Genomic DNA, 18,279 nt, shown 5'->3' on the forward strand with positions numbered 1-18,279 from the left:
GTGTGGGGAGCAGTGAGGCTTGTGGGGACGTGGGCCAGCGGGGGAGCTCTAGAGAGAAGTGGGATTCTTTGGGGAGCAGAACTAGGGGAGTTCTTTCTGGGGAGCGCAGTGGAATTCTAGGTGGGTGGGTGAGGGGTTCCCCGGACTGGAGGAGTTCTGGAGGTAATGGGGAGTTCTTGGTGGGTTCCAAAAGAGAGGAGGAGTTCCAGGAGCCAGAGAATAGGAGGGAGAGGGGAATTGTTGAGGTTAGAGTATCAAGTGCATTATGGGCTCCGGCAGGCGAATTCGGGGATGGCAGTTCCCGAGGGTAGGGAGAAGGGAGGTGGGTCTTGAGGGACCAGCAGGGCAGAGGACCCTAATGCATTGGCGATCAGGTGAGAGAAGCTGGAATTTGGGGGAGGGAGGGACAGGGAGACAGAGGGAGGAATGACGAGGATGGGAATCACTGGGAGAATCAAAGCAGACTGGTGGGAGACTGGAAAGAGAAGGAAATGGTGGGGCCCGTGGAGTTGGAAAGGTCTTGGGAAAAGCCGGGAATTCTGGGGATCCTTGGGTTACAAGGCTACTGGCAAATTGAGTCAGGGGAGAACGGAAGAGTCCTATACTATGCACTCAGAGCGGCTTTTAGGGAAGTATGGGTGAGCTGGTTGGGGCAGGAGGAGGCAGGGGTAATGGTTGCTGGTGAATTGCCAGGAGTTAGGCATAAAAGGGCATTAAGTAGAGGATGTTTTTACAGCCGGTGCTGGACTGTGAGGCCAGGGGTGGGGTGGAGGCTCCAGAGCAGAGTCCACTTGGGTCTGCCTGGCCTGGGCAGGGCCCCACCTGGCTCACTAGGACTGCCCTAGGACTTGGGACCAGGGCTGGACAGCGTTCCTACCCTCCATGCTCAGGGCTCTTTTTGTGTGCCTTAGGGATTTACAGGCATCCTTGGCTCCTGGATGATCCTAGGCTCATACCCCTAGGGCTAGGGAAGGGAGGGCCTGGCAAACCCTGGCACCCTGAGGATATCAGAGAGAAGCGAGTGGGAAACATCGGGGTAAGGCACTTAGATTGTGGTGCCTGGCAGATGGAGGGCTGCCAGGCAGCTTCATGAAGAGGAAGGGCACCAGCTGCCAGCCTCTGGACCTGTCCAGACCTGGAGTGTGCTGCCTGGGCCACCCATTCCATAGGTGGAGAGGCAGTCCCTCCTTTCCGAAGGCCTGGCTCACTTGTTGTCAAAGCAGTATTGGGAGGCCACTCAGAGAAAGAAGCCAAAGGGCCCTCAGCCTCCAGGCCCCTCAGAGGCAATAAATGGGGCCAGGGATTGTGTGGGGATGCCCAGGGGCCACTTCCTGGGGGAAAAGGTAGTGTAGATTCTAATCTGTCATCTGCTTCAGTAAAGAGCCTCATACGGTGGGTGTGAACATGCACCCTAACACGGATTCTGGCTTTCTGTCTGCTACCTTGAGTAAAGAAAGAGGCTGGGCCGTGAGGGTATTGATCATCCATATGTCCCTGAAAAATCTTTTTCCCAGTGTTGAGAAACCTCCAGTTCTCTCCTGGCTCAGACTACTGAGGGCATTATAGCTGAGGCATCCTCAGGATTCCCCTGCTTTTCCTAGGATATTTCCACCACTGGCCACGCCATTTCTTTTCCTGTGTAGTCTTCCTACCAGCACACCCTCTATTCTCCAAGTACTTCCATTGCAGCTTAATCCTAGGGCTTCAAGATCTCTGGTCTTGGGGCTGAGGGTGTAGCTCAGCGGTAACATGCTTGCCTAGCATGCACAAGGCCCTAGGTTTGATCTCTGCTGTCTTTGCAGGCACACACACACACACACACACACACACACACACACACACACGCGCGCGCGTGCGCACGCTGCTCTCCTTCCTCCTTTTCTTCATAGTGCCTGTCTCTGACTGTGAGTTTTCTTCTGGGCTCCACTATTGACCAACTCTGCATGTTGCTTTGCATTTTGCATTTAGATCTGGTGATTCTCCACAGAACAGCTTCCTCGGGTGTTACATGAGCTAAATCCTAACTGTGCAGAGGACTGAAAGCTGAACCCTGTTGCCTGAGGCTGATCAGAAGGATTGACCCCAGGCTCGCTGGGCACTGGACATCTCTCGGCCCCTCCATCTAGGGTCCTGTGTCTGGGAGGGGCCGGGCGAGCAGGCCAGCTGGGCTATGGTTTGGTCCCTCAGCCTGGCCATCCTCAGCCTGATCATCAGCCAGGGGGCTGACGGTGAGCTGGACCCCTGGGTTCAAGAACAACCGCTTGGGGTGCGGGGCATTTCCCTAGGGCTGCTCTGTGAGCGTGTGAGGGGAGGGGAGGACTTAGGGCTGGTACTGGAGAAGTGAGGTGCTGATGGAGCCTCCCCTCCAGCTCTCACTCTGGCCCCTGCTGTGCCCTCATGCCACCCACCATGCAGGTCAAAGGAAGCCTGAGGTGGTCTCTGTGGTGGGCCGAGCTGGGGAGAGTGCAGTGCTGGGCTGTGACCTGCTACCCCCAGCTGGCCACCCCCCTCTGCATGTCATCGAGTGGCTGCGCTTTGGATTCCTGCTTCCCATCTTCATCCAGTTTGGCCTGTACTCTCCCCGAATTGACCCTGATTACGTGGGTAAGAGTTGTCCTGCTGGGAGGGAGGGCTGGGTAGGGTGTAAAGCCTCTCATTGACTGCTGTACCCTGTCCCAAGCTCATCTCCAGCTTCACTGCCCTAAATGTGCTTACCAAGCATGGCTGTGTTCCCAAGCAGTGTTATTTCATGGGACAAGTCACTCATTCACACTTGCAGACACTGCAGCTGTGCTATTTAGAACTCCACATGGTCTGTTCCGAAGATCTTGGACCTCTCCTCCTCCTTCTCCTTCTCCTCCTCCTTCTCCTCCTCCTTCTCCTCCTCCTCCTCTTCCTACTCCTCCTTCTTTTTCTCCATTCCTCCTCCTCCTCCTCCTTCTCCTCCTCCTTCTCCTCCTCCTCCTCTTCCTACTCCTCCTTCTTTTTCTCCTTTGATACTGGGGATTGAACCCATGGCCTTCATACTGAGCTGCATCCCTAGCCCTTTTTGAAACTTTTTAATTTTGAGACAGGGTCTTACTAAATCATTGAACCACTCAGGCTGGGATCCAACTTGTAGTCCTCGTGTCTCAGCCTCCAAGAGTACTGCCATTACAGCCGTGTGTCATCACGCCTGGCCTTTTGACCTAACCCTGTGTCTATCCTAAATCTAATCACTCTTTCCAGATCTTATCATGAAACCTCCCAGACCCCGTTCCAATTTTCCAATCTCCATACCTGGCCCTATTTTAGTCCCTGTCTGCTAGCTCCTCTGCCCTCCCTTCACCTGCTCTCCAAAGTATGAGGTCCCAGGCCCCTAGGGAATGTGCTGAAGGGTGATAAGGCTGGTTGGGATTGCAGCTTGTGTGCTTCTGTGGCTCAGCCTGGTTCTGAGAAGAGCATGGGCACAGAGACGGCAGGCTGGGGGAGACCCCGGTTCCCCAAAGGTCCGAGTGTGAAAGGGGCTGGCTGGGTTGCTGCTTCAGGCATCTTGTGTATGGAAGTAGAGAAGTTTATAGGAAGGTCCCTGAAGCCTTCTGTTGCAGCCCAGCTGGCTCCCTGGGATGGCCCCGCTTGCTCCTAATCCTGAAAGGAGCCTTAATCCGAGCGCTCTAATGCCAGGTGTCAGGATCTTGTGAAAGTCCTAAGGATGGGCCGCTGGGCAAGAGAGGACCTTGTGGCCTCCCATGCTGAGGGGAAACTTGGGAAAGGCCCCCTGGGAGGATAGAGCTGGAGGAGCCCCACCTTTCCCCTGTAGTTTGAATCCCGAGGGAAGCCTGGATTGGCTGGGCTCTGGCCACAGGTCGGGCTGAGCAGAGGGGAGGAAGAACAGGCAGGTGCCTCCGAGGGGGCGGGCTTACTTTCAAACTGGGGGCAGTTATTGGCAGACAGCCTGGTGGGAGGTTATGTGTCTACACACACCCTGGGGGGACTTGGTGGAGGCAGCCCTCAATTAGCACAAGGAGCGGAAAGAAAACGGCTGTACCCACCAGCCAGCCCTCCCTGCTCTGCGTGCCTGAGCCTGGGAGGGGTTTAGGCTTCTGCTGGGCTATGGGCCGCCACTGAGACAGACAGATTCAGAGTGCCTTTGATGAGGGCGAGGCCCAAGGAGGCCGGGAGAGGGCCCTTCCTGGGACTCCACCTGGAAGGTGCAGAACTCTGCCTTCTCTTCAGCTTCTGTCCTATCTTGGGGACTCTGGTAGACATGTCACTGGGTGGCTACCATGTACCTGTGGGTTTCCTCATGTCTCTGCTGCCCCGTGAGCTGCCAGCACCATGAGCCTTTGGAACTTCCCTGCCATTTCTTCCCACTCCTACTCCTCTCGACTCTGGAGCTTCTGGTCAACCAGAGCTGGCCCAGGGCATAAGGGCTCCTGAAGGAGGCCCCTGAGCCCATTAACCCTTTTGCTACCTCACAGTGGAAGGAGCCTCTCATCCTTTGTGTAGGGGACTTAGAACTGCAGTTGCTAAGCAACAGGAGGTGGAGGTTGCTAAGGACAATGCTGTTGTGTCATAAACCCTCTGGGCAAGTGGAGGGGAGATGGGCCTGGGACTGCAGGAGGCTGTTGGCCTAGAATGTATGACACTTGAGAGAGAGTAGAGCACATGGAAAGGCAATCTTCCAATCTTGGAGGGCTCTATAAGCCATCTAGTAGCAGAAACTGGGTTTATAAACTAGTACAAAAGTAGTAGAAAGCAGTATAAAGTGAGGGAGGACTAAGAGTATGAGTAAATTAGCTACTGTATGTAAAGTACCCTGCATGGTGCCTGTAGACCAGCCATGGGACAAAGTCAGGCTGAGCTTGTCTCCACCAGCTTTCCTCAGATGGATCTTAGACCAGCTCTTTGAATCTATGGAGTGGGCTTTTGGCCCTTTGTGCTATATTGCCTGAGAGTTTCAAGGTGCCCCACAGCTGAAGGGACATGCATTTTCTCACTGCTGAGTTGTTTGATAAAAATCACTTATTCCATTGGCCATTTAGGTTTCTCCTGCTCACACTGGTCATCGCCCCTTACTGGCTTTTATTTCTCAAAAGCCTCTGCTGGTTATGTCTTCCCAGAAACCTCTACTCCTGTTGCTTTACACTGCAATGTCTGGGCATAGTTGGTGCCATGGTTTGAATTTCTCTGTATGTGGACATACACTTGCTGGGTATGAGCGTGGCATTTCCTGCCTTCGGGGAGCCTATCTCCTTCACAGCCCCCACGTACAGAAAGATCTGAAGTCCCTCAGGTTTGGCCCTGTAGGTAGAGAGCGGATGTCCAGGAGGTCGCCCCAGTGATGCTGTCTCTGGCCCTCTCCCTGCGCCTCTGTGACACTGCAGGCCCAGCTGTCCAGCACATCTCCCAGGAAAGTTAGAACATGCGGCGTGCTGCACTGATACTCTGCAGAGAAACATTTGGGACTGTTGGCCATTGGTTCCCAACATTTCCCCAGGGAGAATGTGTGGATTATGCTCGGTGACTTGACAGTCATTCATGCCTGACACCAGTACTCCATGAAAAAAATGCATCGCATGTGGAGATAGAGGCCTAACTCTGTCAGTTACTAGCCACGAGATTCTGGAAGGAAACTTAACATCGCTTCCTTCATCTATAATGGAATTCGGGGTGAATTAAATATGGTGACAATGCCAAATAGTACATGGCCCGTCTTTAGCACTTAATCCTTTTCCCTCTTCTTCCTTTGTACTAGCACTCTAAAATCTCCATGATGAAGTTACCATCACAAGGGGCATGGAGAGGTGGAGCCTGGGGGTCTGCAGGGCTCCATGGCCAGGCAGATTAGTTACTGAGGGACCCTGTCGGTGGGTTGAAGGGTATGATTATATTAAATATTTACCTGCTAGGTGTAGTTTTATCTCCTGGGTGGGGCTTGAAACACTTAGCAGCCCTTTAAGCAGGTCCACCCATCCTAAGAGTTCCCACACCCTGGAAACTCATTCTTGAAAAAGACCTTTACAAATATCAGGACCCAGCCTCAGGTTGGTGGTTCTTCCCTTCTTCCCTGTGGCATCAGGGGCACTGCAGGCTGCTTTAGCCAGCTCCCTGGATGGAGCCGATGGAGGATGAGTAAAGCAACAAGTTCAGGACCTCTTCTGTTAGGAGGAGCTGGGGTGGGCACAATGTGAAGGGACATGCACACCTCACAAAGTTTAGGAAATACCATCTATCCACATCTGGGGTCCAGGTGGAGGTAAGTCCCTGGTGAGCACAGAAGGGAGCAAGCAGGCTGAGGATCCAGGTGAGGGATAGGACAGGAGGCCTCAAAGTGGAGATGGTAGGGAAGGAAAGAAAAGTATTTAGCAGGGAGCATTTGGAAGATTTAATGAGCAAATGCCTGTGGGGGTGAAAGAGGAATCTGGGTTACAGCAGGATTTGGGCAGGGTGACTTCATACATGGCAGTGCAGTTCACCTACAGAGGGAAAAGGGGATGAGGTAAGGGATGGGGCCAGGTCCATGTAGGCGTCTGATTTCAAATCGGGAGTTTATTCATTTGTTCCACAACCTTAGGTTGAACACCAGCCGATGCTAGGCACTATGCTGTATGCCCTTCCTTGCCATGTTTCTCCCCTCCCCTCCACCCCACCTCACCCCAATTTTTCTTTCTTATTTTCATAGCAGAGGAGACGAATTGACAGAGAGGTCAAGTAACTTGCCCAAAGGAGCATGTGACACAGCTGGATGCATGCCCAGCTCTCTCTGGCTGCCAAGTGTACACCCTTCTCACCAGGCTGTGCTGCCGGGGACCCCTGGAGCTCTCTGGGTGCAGGGTTCCATCAGTGGAGGGTGCTTAGGGCCTGCGTGGACGGGCATTCAGTCTGAGCTTGGTGGTGCGCTGGGGGTGCTGAGTCAGGGTGGGAGTGGGGAGTGTCTGCTCGAGCTGTGGTGTGTGGCTTTGTGGAGCCACTGAGGTCAGTTGGCTGGGGTGTGAGTGCCCTGGGGCATGGAGGGGATGGGTGAGGATCTGCTGACTCTGCTGCTCAGCTTGGCTGAACTCTGTCCACACTAAGGCGCTTGGGCAACTGATAATAGTGCTAAGGGATTAGAGGCTTTGGGAGGCAAGGTCTGAGTTCCTGTTGGTGGCCCAGACACTGCTAGGGACAGAGTGCTCTGACAGGAAGAGTACCCCAGGAGCCATGCCTTGCGCCTACAGAAAGAGCTTAGGGACAGGCAGATGCTGTAGGCACCCAGAGACCAAATGCTGGCTCTTTCAGTCTTTTCCTCCCAGCAGTCCCGGAAGCCAAGTGTAGTTTGGTGGAACATTCTGTCTCCCTCGCCACCCCTCTAGGTCTCTTTGTGTAGACTGGACCCAGCTGTTGTAAGGCAATGATGGAACCCCATCTGTGCCTCTGTAGCCCCGCTCCCTCAGGGTAACAGACTCGAGACCATTCTCCACCTCTGAGAAGGACCAGTGTGACCAGGGACTTGGGGCTCCTGGGGGTCCCATCAACACCCCTAATCCAGGGCTTCTCCCCAGGACGAGTCCGGCTGCAGACGGGAGCGTCTCTGCAGATCGACAGGCTCCGGGTGGAAGACCAGGGCTGGTACGAGTGCCGTGTGCTCTTCCTGGACCGGCACAGCCCGGAAGAGGACTTTGCCAACGGCTCCTGGGTGCATCTGACAGTCCATTGTATGAGGCTGGGGGGCAAGTGGTGGAGAAGGGAGGGCAGGAGAGTGATGGGCACCCTGGATGGTGGGGGAAGGAAGAGAGCAGTCGCCATGCTCATGCCACCCCAGTGCCCCGCCCTTCCTGACACCCCTTGTTTGCCAACTTAGTGGTTGCATCCGGCCCCTCCTTCAGTCTCGCCCTTTCACTTCTTCAAATCGGCCACCTACGCTCTGAGTCAGAATTGTTCCTTGGCCAGGGTGAAGGCTGGGGTGGGGGGTTACCGGTCCATGTTTTCAAAACCCCTTTTTCACATCAGACCCCATTAATCCTCCCTCATTCCATCTCATCGGTGAGATGGGCAGAGGAGCAGGTCCTGCCGCTGGTGTCTGATGACTGGCAGGGCAGTCGAGGAGGCCTGGACGCTTAGCTCTCCCCCCACTGTGCCCGGCACCGTGTGGGCACATAGGCTGGTGCAGTCCTGTCCTGGTGCCTGGTGGGGCAGATAGGGTGACCTGGGGCTGCACTGATAGGTGGAAGGGTGCAGCCCTGAATACGGTCTGTCTTCCTGCCCTTGGACGCTGCTCCTGGGGCACAGCCCCTGTGGTGGCCCCTGATGACTCTTTCTCCCCTACAGCACCCCCTCGGTTCCAGGAGACACCTCCCCTGGTCCTGGAAGTGAGGGAACTGGAGCCAGTCACCCTGCATTGTGTGGCTCGTGGCAACCCCCAGCCTCGCGTGACTTGGAAGCTCTGGGGACAGGACCTAGGCCGGGGCCAGGGTCAGGTGCAAGTGAGTTCCACAGCTGGGCAGAGTGGACCAGATGGAGTGTGCTGGGAAGGTGGGAACAGAGCTGGAGTATGGAGAGGAGCCCCTGCCAGGCTGAAAGATGGGCCACCAGGAGGAGCTTTCTATTGGCTTCCGAGAGTCCAGCGTGCGGACTCCCTCTGCTGGCTGGTCTCGGGAGTGCAGATCTGAGGCTGGCCCGGCAGGAGAGGGACCATGGATTCTCTTTCTAGGTTCAGAATGGGACACTGTGGATCCGACGGGTGGAGCGGGGCAGCTCTGGAGTCTACACCTGCCAAGCCTCCAGCACTGAGGGCAGTGCCACCCACGCCACCCAGCTGCTGGTGCTAGGTGCTCTTTGGCGGGAGGGCTAGGGACCAGGGACACCTTTGTAAGGTGGGGTGGCACACGGTGGGGTGAAGAGGAAGCTGATGTCCAAGGAAGGGGCATGTGCAGGGTTGGGGCGGGGTCCCACTGCTGCTCTATCTTGGAAAGTATCATAAGTGGGCAAATACTTGGAGCCCAGCACGTGTTACAGTGGGAGGGATCTGGGAGCTGATATGAGACCGGGAGCCATGGCAGCCTTCTGAGCCCTGGTTTCCCATCTCTGTGAAGATGTTCACATCTTCCTCCTAGGGCTGTGACAGGGTTTAAGGAGGTCCATCCAGGTACAGGTGTGGCACACCACCCTTCCTGCCCTAGGCTTAGCCCTGTAGAAGGAGCGCTGAGGAGAGTAAAGTCCAAGTTGTCTTCACAGTGCCTTTTACCTGCATGGGGGAGTCAGTCTGTGACCCTGTGGTCATTTGCTTTCCGTGGTTTTGGGGGAAGGGGGTGCTGGTTATGGTTAAGGGCATGGCCCCCAGGATCAGGATGGCTCCCCTGCAGAGCTGAGACAAGTCTCATCATCTCTCTGCCTTCAAATTTCCATCTATAAAAGGGAGACGATCCCTACCATGCAAGTTCTTGAGAAGATGCACTGGGATGAGCAGGCAAGGTGTCAGGCAGTCAGGGCTGGCCTGTAGTGGGCTCCCATTGCTAGCTCCTGTCACTGACGCCCATGTGGGGCCTGGAGGAGACAGGGCAGCAGAGCTTCACAGGCAGAGGCAGTTTGGCAGGCGGTGTGTGGCTTGGCCTCTAGGGAAGGGCATTCCAGACCAGGGGTTTAGAGAGTAGGGGCATGGGGACAGGAGTGATCTTGGTGTAGGGACAGCCAGCTGCCCACACTGAGGGAGCTCATCATAGCCGATGTATGGACCGATGGGTGGTTAGGGGACAGGCCCCATGGGGTGGGGTCCAGCACGTGAACTCAGGTGTGGTCGGATCCAGGAACCACTTTGGGCTTTGTGGCCTTTCTGCATAAGTGGCCTCTTGCGTGGTGGTAACAAGGGAGCCTGGGTTCTCGGAAGACTGGGCTGAGGCCACCCCTTTCCCCTTGGTTCCCTGCAGGACCCCCCATCATCGTGGTGCCCCCTGAGAATAGCACAGTGAATGCCTCCCAGGATGTTTCCTTGGCCTGCCGGGCTGAGGCGTATCCCACTAACCTCACCTACAGCTGGTTCCAGGATGGAATCAACGTCTTCCACATTAGGTAGAGTCACCCACACTTGGCAGGGTGGAGGCGAGGAACTGATGAGCAGTCTTGGAAGAGCCCTTCAGCTGGGTAAGGCCTAGAGGACCCCTTGTCACACTGCCGTATTGCAGCCGCCTGCAGTCCCGAGTGCGGATCCTGGTGGACGGGAGCTTGCGGCTGCAGGCCGCCCAGCCGGATGATTCTGGTCGCTACACCTGTGTGCCCAGCAATGGCCTCCTGCACCCCCCAATAGCCTCTGCCTACCTCACTGTGCTCTGTAAGTCGGGCCCTGGTTCTTTCCTCATCCTGCTTCCCTCTCCTGGGCCAGGCCCTCTTCCTCAACTTGCCGCTGGTTTCCCCCAGACCCAGCCCAGGCGACAGCAATGCCTCCTGAGACACTCCTGCCCATCGGCATGCGGGGGGTGATCCGGTGCCCTGTACGTGCCAATCCCCCACTCCTCTTTGTTACCTGGACCAAGGACGGCCAGGCCCTGCAGCTGGACAAGGTACAGACGTGGGGCGGGGGTGGAAGGTGTCAGCCCGCTGTTGTTCTGGCTGGAAGGCAGCTGGAATGGAGGTAGCTCAGTATAGCTCAGTTCTGAGTGGGAACACACACTTCCTACCTGGTGCAGGGTGCTGTTGGTAGGAAGCAGCAGGGGAGACTCCTCCATCTTAAGAAAGACATTGCTTCTGAGGATAGCGTGCCTTCCTTTTAGACCTGGTTGAGGGTAGATTAGCAGCAGATTGTGAGACTTTGGGAATGGCCCGGAAGGGTGCCTGGTCATTTCTGGCAGAAAGCAGGGGCCAGAGGGGGCACATATGTAGTGCTTTTATAGAATAATGAATTGAGCAGTTTGCTGGGGGTAGTGGTGCCTGAAGGAATATAAGTGGTGCAGAGAAAGCTGAAAAGACAGGTTGGGGCCAAAAGGAAAAACAGCACATTACAAGTTCATATTACCTCATTCCAAGGTAATTGGGATCTGTTGTTTGTCTGCAGAGATTATGAATTCCTTGAGGCTTAGCATTGCATCTTTTTAATCATAGTGTCCTCATGACTTCTACAATACCAGTATTCAATAAGTTTTTGTTGTTACGTTAGAAAAAAGTCTAAAGGCAGTGACGCCCCAGTGATCAGGAGCTGAGTTTGCCAGATGGATTAGCATAGCATAAGGGTCACAAGGCTGTTGAAGTATGTTAGAAAAAAGTCTAAAGGCAGTGACGCCCCAGAACTGTGATCAGGAGCTGAGTTTGCCAGATGGATTAGCATAGCATAAGGGTCACAAGGCTGTTGAAGTGGCCCGGATGCCAGTGTTAGGGCCAGGGGTCTAGTTCAGTGGTTCCACCACCTGCCTCGCAAGCACAAGGTCCCGAGTTTGATCTCTGGTACCAAAAAATAAAAAATAAAAAAAAAACCCAGAAGTCTGAGACATGAACTCCTTGTGCTTAGACTGACAGAATTTAAGTATTTAGTTAGGGGGAATGAGTACGAGGGAAGGGTCATACATTGTCCAGGAGGAAAGTTGGCAGCCTTTGCCTAGAAGCAGAAGTTTTAGGGCGGAAGAGGCATTTTAGCCACAGAGCATGTGGGGTGAGGCAGCAGACAAGCCCGGCATGGCGCAGCTCCAGGGTGTGCTGTGCACACAGGTCTGCTGGAGCTGGGCAGGTACTGTCTCACACCTAGGGGTGGTGCCCGTCTGTAGGGGAGAGATGCAGAGGGCTAGCATCTGAGAGAGGCCCCTGGCTCCTAGGTGTAGAGCGGTGCAGTGCCTGCCCAGTGTGAGTTGCTCATACCGCCTCTCTGTCCTGCCCTTGGCTCTGCTGAATTCCTTTCTCTGGCTGTCATTTCTTCTTCCCTCCAGTTCCCTGGCTGGTCCCAGGGCACAGAAGGCTCGCTGATCATTGCCCTGGGGAATGAGGATGCCCTGGGAGAATACTCCTGCACCCCCTACAACAGTCTCGGCACTGCCGGGCCCTCCCCCATGACGAGAGTGCTGCTCAAGGTGAGCTCAGGTGGCCCAGGGGCCCACAGCGGCAGCTGGTCAGGTGGCTGAAGATGCGTGCCGAGACTGGCAGGTGGGGTACAGTGGGACCGACACATGCGGGAGGGCCTCCCAGGCCTTTTTGCCACGGTGGCCACAGCGGCAGCTGTCAAATGTTATCCCAGAGGGTTCTGCAGAGATGCTGCCAGGGAGGCGGGACATCAGCCACACAACCCGAGGTATCTGCTCCGACTGCCGCCAATCTTAACCGTGCTGCTGCTGTCTCTGGGGCTTTGGGGAAGGAAGCAAAGGGCAGGGAGAGGGGGCGGCCTGTGGAAGGCTCTATATCCCCAGAGTCCTGATCAGCCCACCAGTCCTTATCTATCCTGCCATTTCCCTCGGCCCCACCTGTTGGGGAGCAGACGCCCAGAGGCAGAGAGAAACGAGGAGAGGGGAAGAGAATGTGGTGGAGACGGAGACACAGAGTGTGCTGGGGCCGGGAGTGTGAGCAAACCCAGCCTCAGACAGGTGGAGGAGAGGCTGTGGGAGAGGCACCTCCCAATGCAGATGTGGCCCGCAGGTTCCCCCAGCCTTTATACAGCGGCCCAAGGAAGAATATTTCCAGGAAGTAGGACGGGAGCTACTCATCCCCTGCTCCGCTCACGGAGACCCCACTCCTACCCTCTCTTGGGCCAAGGTAAGACTCTGACCCTCCTGTGCCCAGATCTGTGCCTCCTGCATCCCTACCCTTGTGTCCTCAGCTTATTCACAAGAAAGAGGGTGTGGGAAGGAGTGGGCTATGAGAAACAGGGTGGGGACGAAGCAGGCCACCCAGAGAGATGAGCGGCCCCCTTGGTGAGGGGTGGCTGCATGTGTCCCCAGGGCTGACCAGTGCTTCTGTAGGTGGGCCGTGGGCTGCACGGCCAGGCCCAGGTGGACGGCAACAGCAGCCTCATCCTGCGACCACTGACCAAGGAGGCCCACGGGCGCTGGGAATGCAGTGCCAGCAATGCTGTTGCCCGAGTGGCCACTTCCACGAACGTCTACGTGTTGGGTCAGTGGCTGGAGAGCACGCCAGGGCCAGGGAAAGCTATGTGAGATGGGACATCATTTTCCGAGGCTCAGCTGGGAGATTTTGGGGTGTGGGAGCCCTGGGATGATGGATGGAACTGAGTCCCTTCCCCTGAACCCTAGTCTTCATCCTCCCTCAGAGCCATGACTGTCTCCCCCCACAACCCCTACTCAGGCACCAGCCCCCATGCCGTCACCAATGTGTCCGTGGTGCCTTTGCCCAAGAGTGCCAATGTCTCCTGGGAGCCTGGCTTTGATGGTGGCTATCTGCAGAGATTCAGTGTCTGGTACACCCCACTGTGAGTGACCTGTGCCTGTCTTCCCCGAGTCCAGCTAGCCCTCTGCCCTTTTCCCATCCCTTGTTCCTGCCATTCTTGGAGCCTCGTGGGTGTTCAGGTTCCAGGTCCTGGGACCTTGGATGGCTGGGTGGGGAGGGGATGGACTCCAGGCCTTCTCAGTGTTCCTAGCTGGTGAGATGTCCCCCACTTCCCGTGCCCTAGAGCCAAGCGTCCTGACAGAGCCCACCATGACTGGGTATCCCTGGCAGTGCCTGTAGGGGCTGCGCACCTCCTCGTGCCAGGGCTGCAGCCCCACACACAGTACCAGTTCAGCGTCCTGGCTCAGAACAAGCTGGGGAGTGGGCCCTTTAGCGAGATCATCTTGGCTGCCCCAGAAGGTGAGACCTCACGCCACAGGGCAGCAGAGACAAGGATGAAGAGGGCTCATTAGGGAAATCTGTGACATGGAGGGGCGAGGGGGCAGGATGCTGGGCAGAGTATGTGTGGGAGGGTCCCGGCTGAACATCTGGGCTCTGGGGGGCTGTGGAAGACCAGGGCAGGAACAAGATGAGGGGTGCCGGGAACTCTCATCTCTGACTCGACTGTCTGTCCCATGCAGCACCTCCTACCACACCAGCTGTACCCAGACTTCCACCAACAGAGACGCTACCTCACCTGTCCCCTCCTCGGGGTCTGGTGGCAATGAGAACATCCCGGGGGGTACTCTTGCATTGGGATCCCCCAGAACTGGTCCCTAAGAGACTGGATGGCTACATTCTGGAAGGACGGCAAGGCTCCCAGGGCTGGGAGGTGCTGGACCGAGCTGTGGCCGGCACAGAAGTGCAGCTGTTGGTGCCGGGCCTCATTAAGGTGTGTGTGGTCGGGGGGCCTCCAGTGAGCTGCTCCATTCCCCTGGCCCCATTTTCTCTTCTTGGTTTGGTTTGTTTTGTTTTTTGGCACCAGGGATCGAACTCGGGACCTTTCTCTTGTAAAGCAGGCAGCAGAACCACTGAGCTAAATCCCCGGCCCTTCTCTTCTGTTTTTTTTTTCTCATTGAGTTCATTGGTACATTTTAGGTATACAGTACAGTTACATTCATTATTGGGATCTTGTACGTTTACATGACAGGTCCTGGTTCTCATTTTTTCCCCTTGTCCCTGCCCTCCCTTCACCCCCTCCCTCCCTATTTACAAACATTTTATTTCCATTTTTCATTTTCTCCTATTTTTTTTCTTTTCCTGATTACCTTTCCCCCACCCTTCCCACTTTCCCTACACCTTTACCCCTTTTCTTCCTATTTCACATAGTCAACTATCTCATTAGGATCTTATGTACTATTATAGTTTATTCACACCAGAGAAACTATTCGGTATTTACACATGTGTGGCATTATTTCACTTAGGAGTATATCCTCAATATGTACCCATTTTCCTATGAATGAATCTAATTTCTCATTCTTTATGGCTAAGTAGTATTCCATTCTATGGAAAAACCACATCTTCTTTATCCAGTTTCCAACTGATGGGCAGATGGGCTGTTTCCAAGTTTTAGCTATTACAAATCTGCACTGCCGCCTTCTCTTCTTGATTGGACTGTATTCACCTCCCTGTCCTACCTTGCCCTCCCCTCCCATCTGCAGTCTTCAGGAAGTAGGAAGGGGGCGGCGGTGCTGCGCCCTGACCCCTTTCCGGCCACCCCTCCCCCCAGGATGTACTCTACGAGTTCCGCCTGGTTGCTGTTGCTGGGAGTCATGTCAGCGATCCCAGCAACACGGCCAACATCTCCACTTCAGGTGAGGACATGCTGGGGCCGAAGGGTGCGGGGCTTGCGCTTGCGGGACTCCGAGCCCACTGACCGTTTTTCTGCTTCCTTTGTCCAGGCCTGGAGGTCTACCCTTCGCGCACACAGCTGCCGGGTCTGCTGCCTCAGCCGGTGTTGGCTGGTGTGGTGGGCGGCATCTGCTTCCTGGGTGTGGCGGTCCTCGTGAGCATCCTGGCCGCCTGCCTCATGAACAGGCGCAGGGCTGCTCGCCGCCAGCGCAAGCGCCTCCGCCAGGGTAGGCTCCTGCACCTTGGCCCTGCCACCCTCATCTCTGGCTTTCCACCTGGGGAGAAAAGGCCCTTCCTGGCACGGAGTCCAGGCTCGCCTGGTCTTTGCTACTCCTTTCCCAAACCAGTGGAGAAGGGGCCAGGTGTCCAGCACTGGGTGGGCAGTGGAAAGCTTGGGTTTTGCCTGGGTCACCTGTTCTCATGCCCTTACAGATCCACCTCTGATCTTCTCCCCACCCAGGAAGTCCGCGCCACAGTAAGTTCCGTTCTACTCTCCTTTAGCTTCCTCTTCTACACTTTCGGGAGGGCCAGAATAGAAGCTGGAGGGGTGAGAGCGGCCGAGCAGGGGCCCGGCCTCGCATGGGCCCAGCGTTGCCTGTGCCTCCCCCCTCCACCCCGCCCCCATGTTGGTCCTCTCCTCGCTTGCTCTCCCTAGCTCTGCTCTGTTGTGCACCAAAGCTCTCCAGGACAGACCCTGATCTCCTGTCCTTCCCCAGCTCTGCACCAGGCTCGGGCAGCCCTGACAGTGTGGCCAAGCTGAAACTCCAGGGCTCCCCAGTCCCCAGCCTGCGCCAGAGTCTGCTTTGGGGGGAACCTGTTCGTCCCCCAAGCCTTCATCCGGATCCGTCATCTAGCCGGGGACCCTTACCCCTGGAGCCTATTTGCCGAGGGCCAGATGGGCGCTTTGTGATGGGACCCACCATGGGGGCCCCCCAAGAAAGATCAAGCCTGGAGCGGGAGGAACTTCGGACCTCATCCCAGCGGCTGGCCCAGTCCTTTGACTGTAGCAGCAGCAGCCCCAGTGGGGCACCCCAGCCGCTCTGCATTGCGGACATCAGCCCTGTGGGGCCCGCTCCAGCAGTGCCACCCAGTCCCCTACCAGGCCCCGGACCCTTGCTCCAATATCTGAGCCTACCCTTCTTCCGGGAGACGAATGTGGATGGGGACTGGCCCCCTCTTGAGGAACCCAGCCCTGCACACCCCCCAGATTACACGGATACCAGGCCCTGCCCCACGTCATCTTTCCTCTGCCCCCTGGACTCCCCGCCTGTGTCCCCCAGGGCAGCACTTCCTGGGGCTGTGGTAGGGGCTGGGGCCACCCCAGAATCCCCTTACACAGTGCTGGCTGATTGGACACTGAGGGAGCGGCTGCTGCCGGGCCTCCTTCCTGCTGCCCCCAGGGGCAGCCTCACAAGCCAGAGCAGTGGGCGGGGCAGTGCTTCGTTTCTTCGGCCCCCTTCCACAGCCCCCTCTGCAGGGGGCAGCTACCTCAGCCCAGCGCCAGGAGATACCAGCAGTTGGGCCAGTGGCCCTGAGAGGTGGCCCCGGAGGGAGCATGTGGTCACAGTCAGCAAGAGGTGAGCACAGTCGCTGCCAATCCTTGCTTCATCCGGAACCTTCACCGTTGTCTCGGGTTTTCTCTCCCAGATACCTCACACCTCCCATCCTGGGACCTAGAGACCCTGTCTCTTTCAGCAGCATTTTTTTTTTTTTGTACCAGGGATCAAACTCAGGGTCTTCTGCTTGCTAGGCAGGCATCAGCACCACTGAGCTAAATCCCTAGTTGTTTCAGCAGCTTTTGTGAAGGTGCAGGGATTTTCAGGGGAAACCTAAGGCCCCATCTGAGTTTGAGACCTTTTTGGATACTGTCTGTCCCTGAATTCAACTGCGTGCTTGTCGCTTTTAACAGGAGGAACACATCTGTGGATGAGAACTATGAATGGGACTCAGAATTCCCTGGGGATCTGGAATTGCTGGAGAATCTGCACCTGGGGTCGGTGAGCTCTCGGATCCGAACTGAAGCTGAGCCAGAGTTAGGTGTGTGAGCCTCCGGAAAGGCAGGCACTCATGGCTGTGCTGTCTCCTGTACCCCCTGCCACCTGAGGACCGGGCTGTGCCATTAGGCCTTGTGCTAGGTTCCTCTTCTAGGGCCCGTGCCTTACTCTTTTGTTCATCTGCACACAAAGGCCCTTTGGAACTTCACGTCTGAGTGTCAAGGCCCCTTTGCTCATTGTCCTGCCTTTCTCGGGCAGGTGTGAAGACTCCAGAGGAGGGCTGCCTCCTCAACACTGTCCATGCTCCCGGCACGGAGGCCCGCTGTGCTGCTCTTCGTGAGGAATTCTTGGCTTTCCGTCGCCGCCGTGATGCTACCCGAGCCCGGCTACCAGGCTATCGACCTCCAGTCCTCCATCCTGAACAGGCCACGCTGCTGTAAATACCCCTAATGTGAGGCCGGGTGGACCTGCACAAGGCCTATGGACCTGGAAAGGAGGCCCCCGGCAAGACCTAGCTGTAACCGTCCTTTGGTGCCTGGGACCAAAGGTGCATCAGACCCTCATGGTGGGCTTGGGTGAGCTTGGTATTGGTTGATGTATGTGCTGAACCCCTAGAGAGTCTGGAGTCTGGGAACAGGGATCTTAGTCTGCCTGTGCGTGCGTGTGTGCGTGTGTGTGTGTGTGTGTGTGTGTGTGAATGAGTGAAGTTTTTTACAGGTAAATAAAGTCTGAAAAATATTCCTGTGTATCTAGCTTTGAAACTTAAAGAAGTGGGAAGATCCCAGTATCCTCAAAGAAGAGGAGAACCTTCCATGAATAATGGGGATGCTTACAAGGGTCACTCTCAAAGCACTTACGGAGAGCCCACTGCACTCAGCTACTAAAGACCAGCCATTAAGTTAGGAGCTGTGAGAAAATACAAAGTTCACTAAGACATGACTTTGTCCTTGGGGAGTTCTTTCTAGCCAGTGAGGCAGGGAAGTAAAGAAATAGTTACAGTATGATGTGATAAGTTCCTAGATAAAGCTATGTGTGGGCTATTGTGGTAACACATAGGAAAGAGTTCACTTGGAGTCAACATTTGGTGAACGTTTACTGTGTGTTCTGAGGAAAATGCTAC

General features: G+C 55.8%; 1 protein-coding gene across 2 annotated transcripts; it reads left to right on the forward strand.

Annotated features, from left to right (window-relative positions):
* The first annotated feature begins 8 nt into the window (after positions 1-8).
* Positions 9-17,863, forward strand: Igsf9 (immunoglobulin superfamily member 9). 2 transcript variants are annotated; one of them, XM_010616685.2, is made up of 21 exons: positions 9-374; positions 1,969-2,228; positions 2,416-2,604; positions 7,524-7,676; positions 8,290-8,444; positions 8,672-8,789; positions 9,885-10,026; positions 10,140-10,285; positions 10,372-10,514; positions 11,868-12,008; positions 12,568-12,684; positions 12,891-13,041; positions 13,234-13,357; positions 13,559-13,734; positions 13,956-14,206; positions 15,044-15,128; positions 15,216-15,392; positions 15,598-15,640; positions 15,882-16,742; positions 17,075-17,202; positions 17,418-17,863. In XM_010616685.2, exons 2-21 carry the CDS (start codon positions 2,171-2,173, stop codon positions 17,597-17,599), a joined length of 3,540 nt encoding a protein of 1,179 aa, XP_010614987.1. In that variant the 5' UTR covers positions 9-374; positions 1,969-2,170; the 3' UTR covers positions 17,600-17,863. The 2 variants fall into 2 exon arrangements, with proteins under 2 accessions (XP_010614987.1, XP_010614988.2); XM_010616686.3 differs by lacking the exon at positions 9-374 and having other exon boundaries at positions 1,868-2,228; positions 17,426-17,584.
* The last annotated feature ends 416 nt before the right edge of the window (positions 17,864-18,279 follow it).

The sequence above is a fragment of the Fukomys damarensis genome, unplaced genomic scaffold (assembly GCF_012274545.1).
Source record: "Fukomys damarensis isolate Sample0158 unplaced genomic scaffold, DMR_v1.0_HiC HiC_scaffold_19, whole genome shotgun sequence".
Taxonomy (NCBI): domain Eukaryota; kingdom Metazoa; phylum Chordata; class Mammalia; order Rodentia; family Bathyergidae; genus Fukomys; species Fukomys damarensis.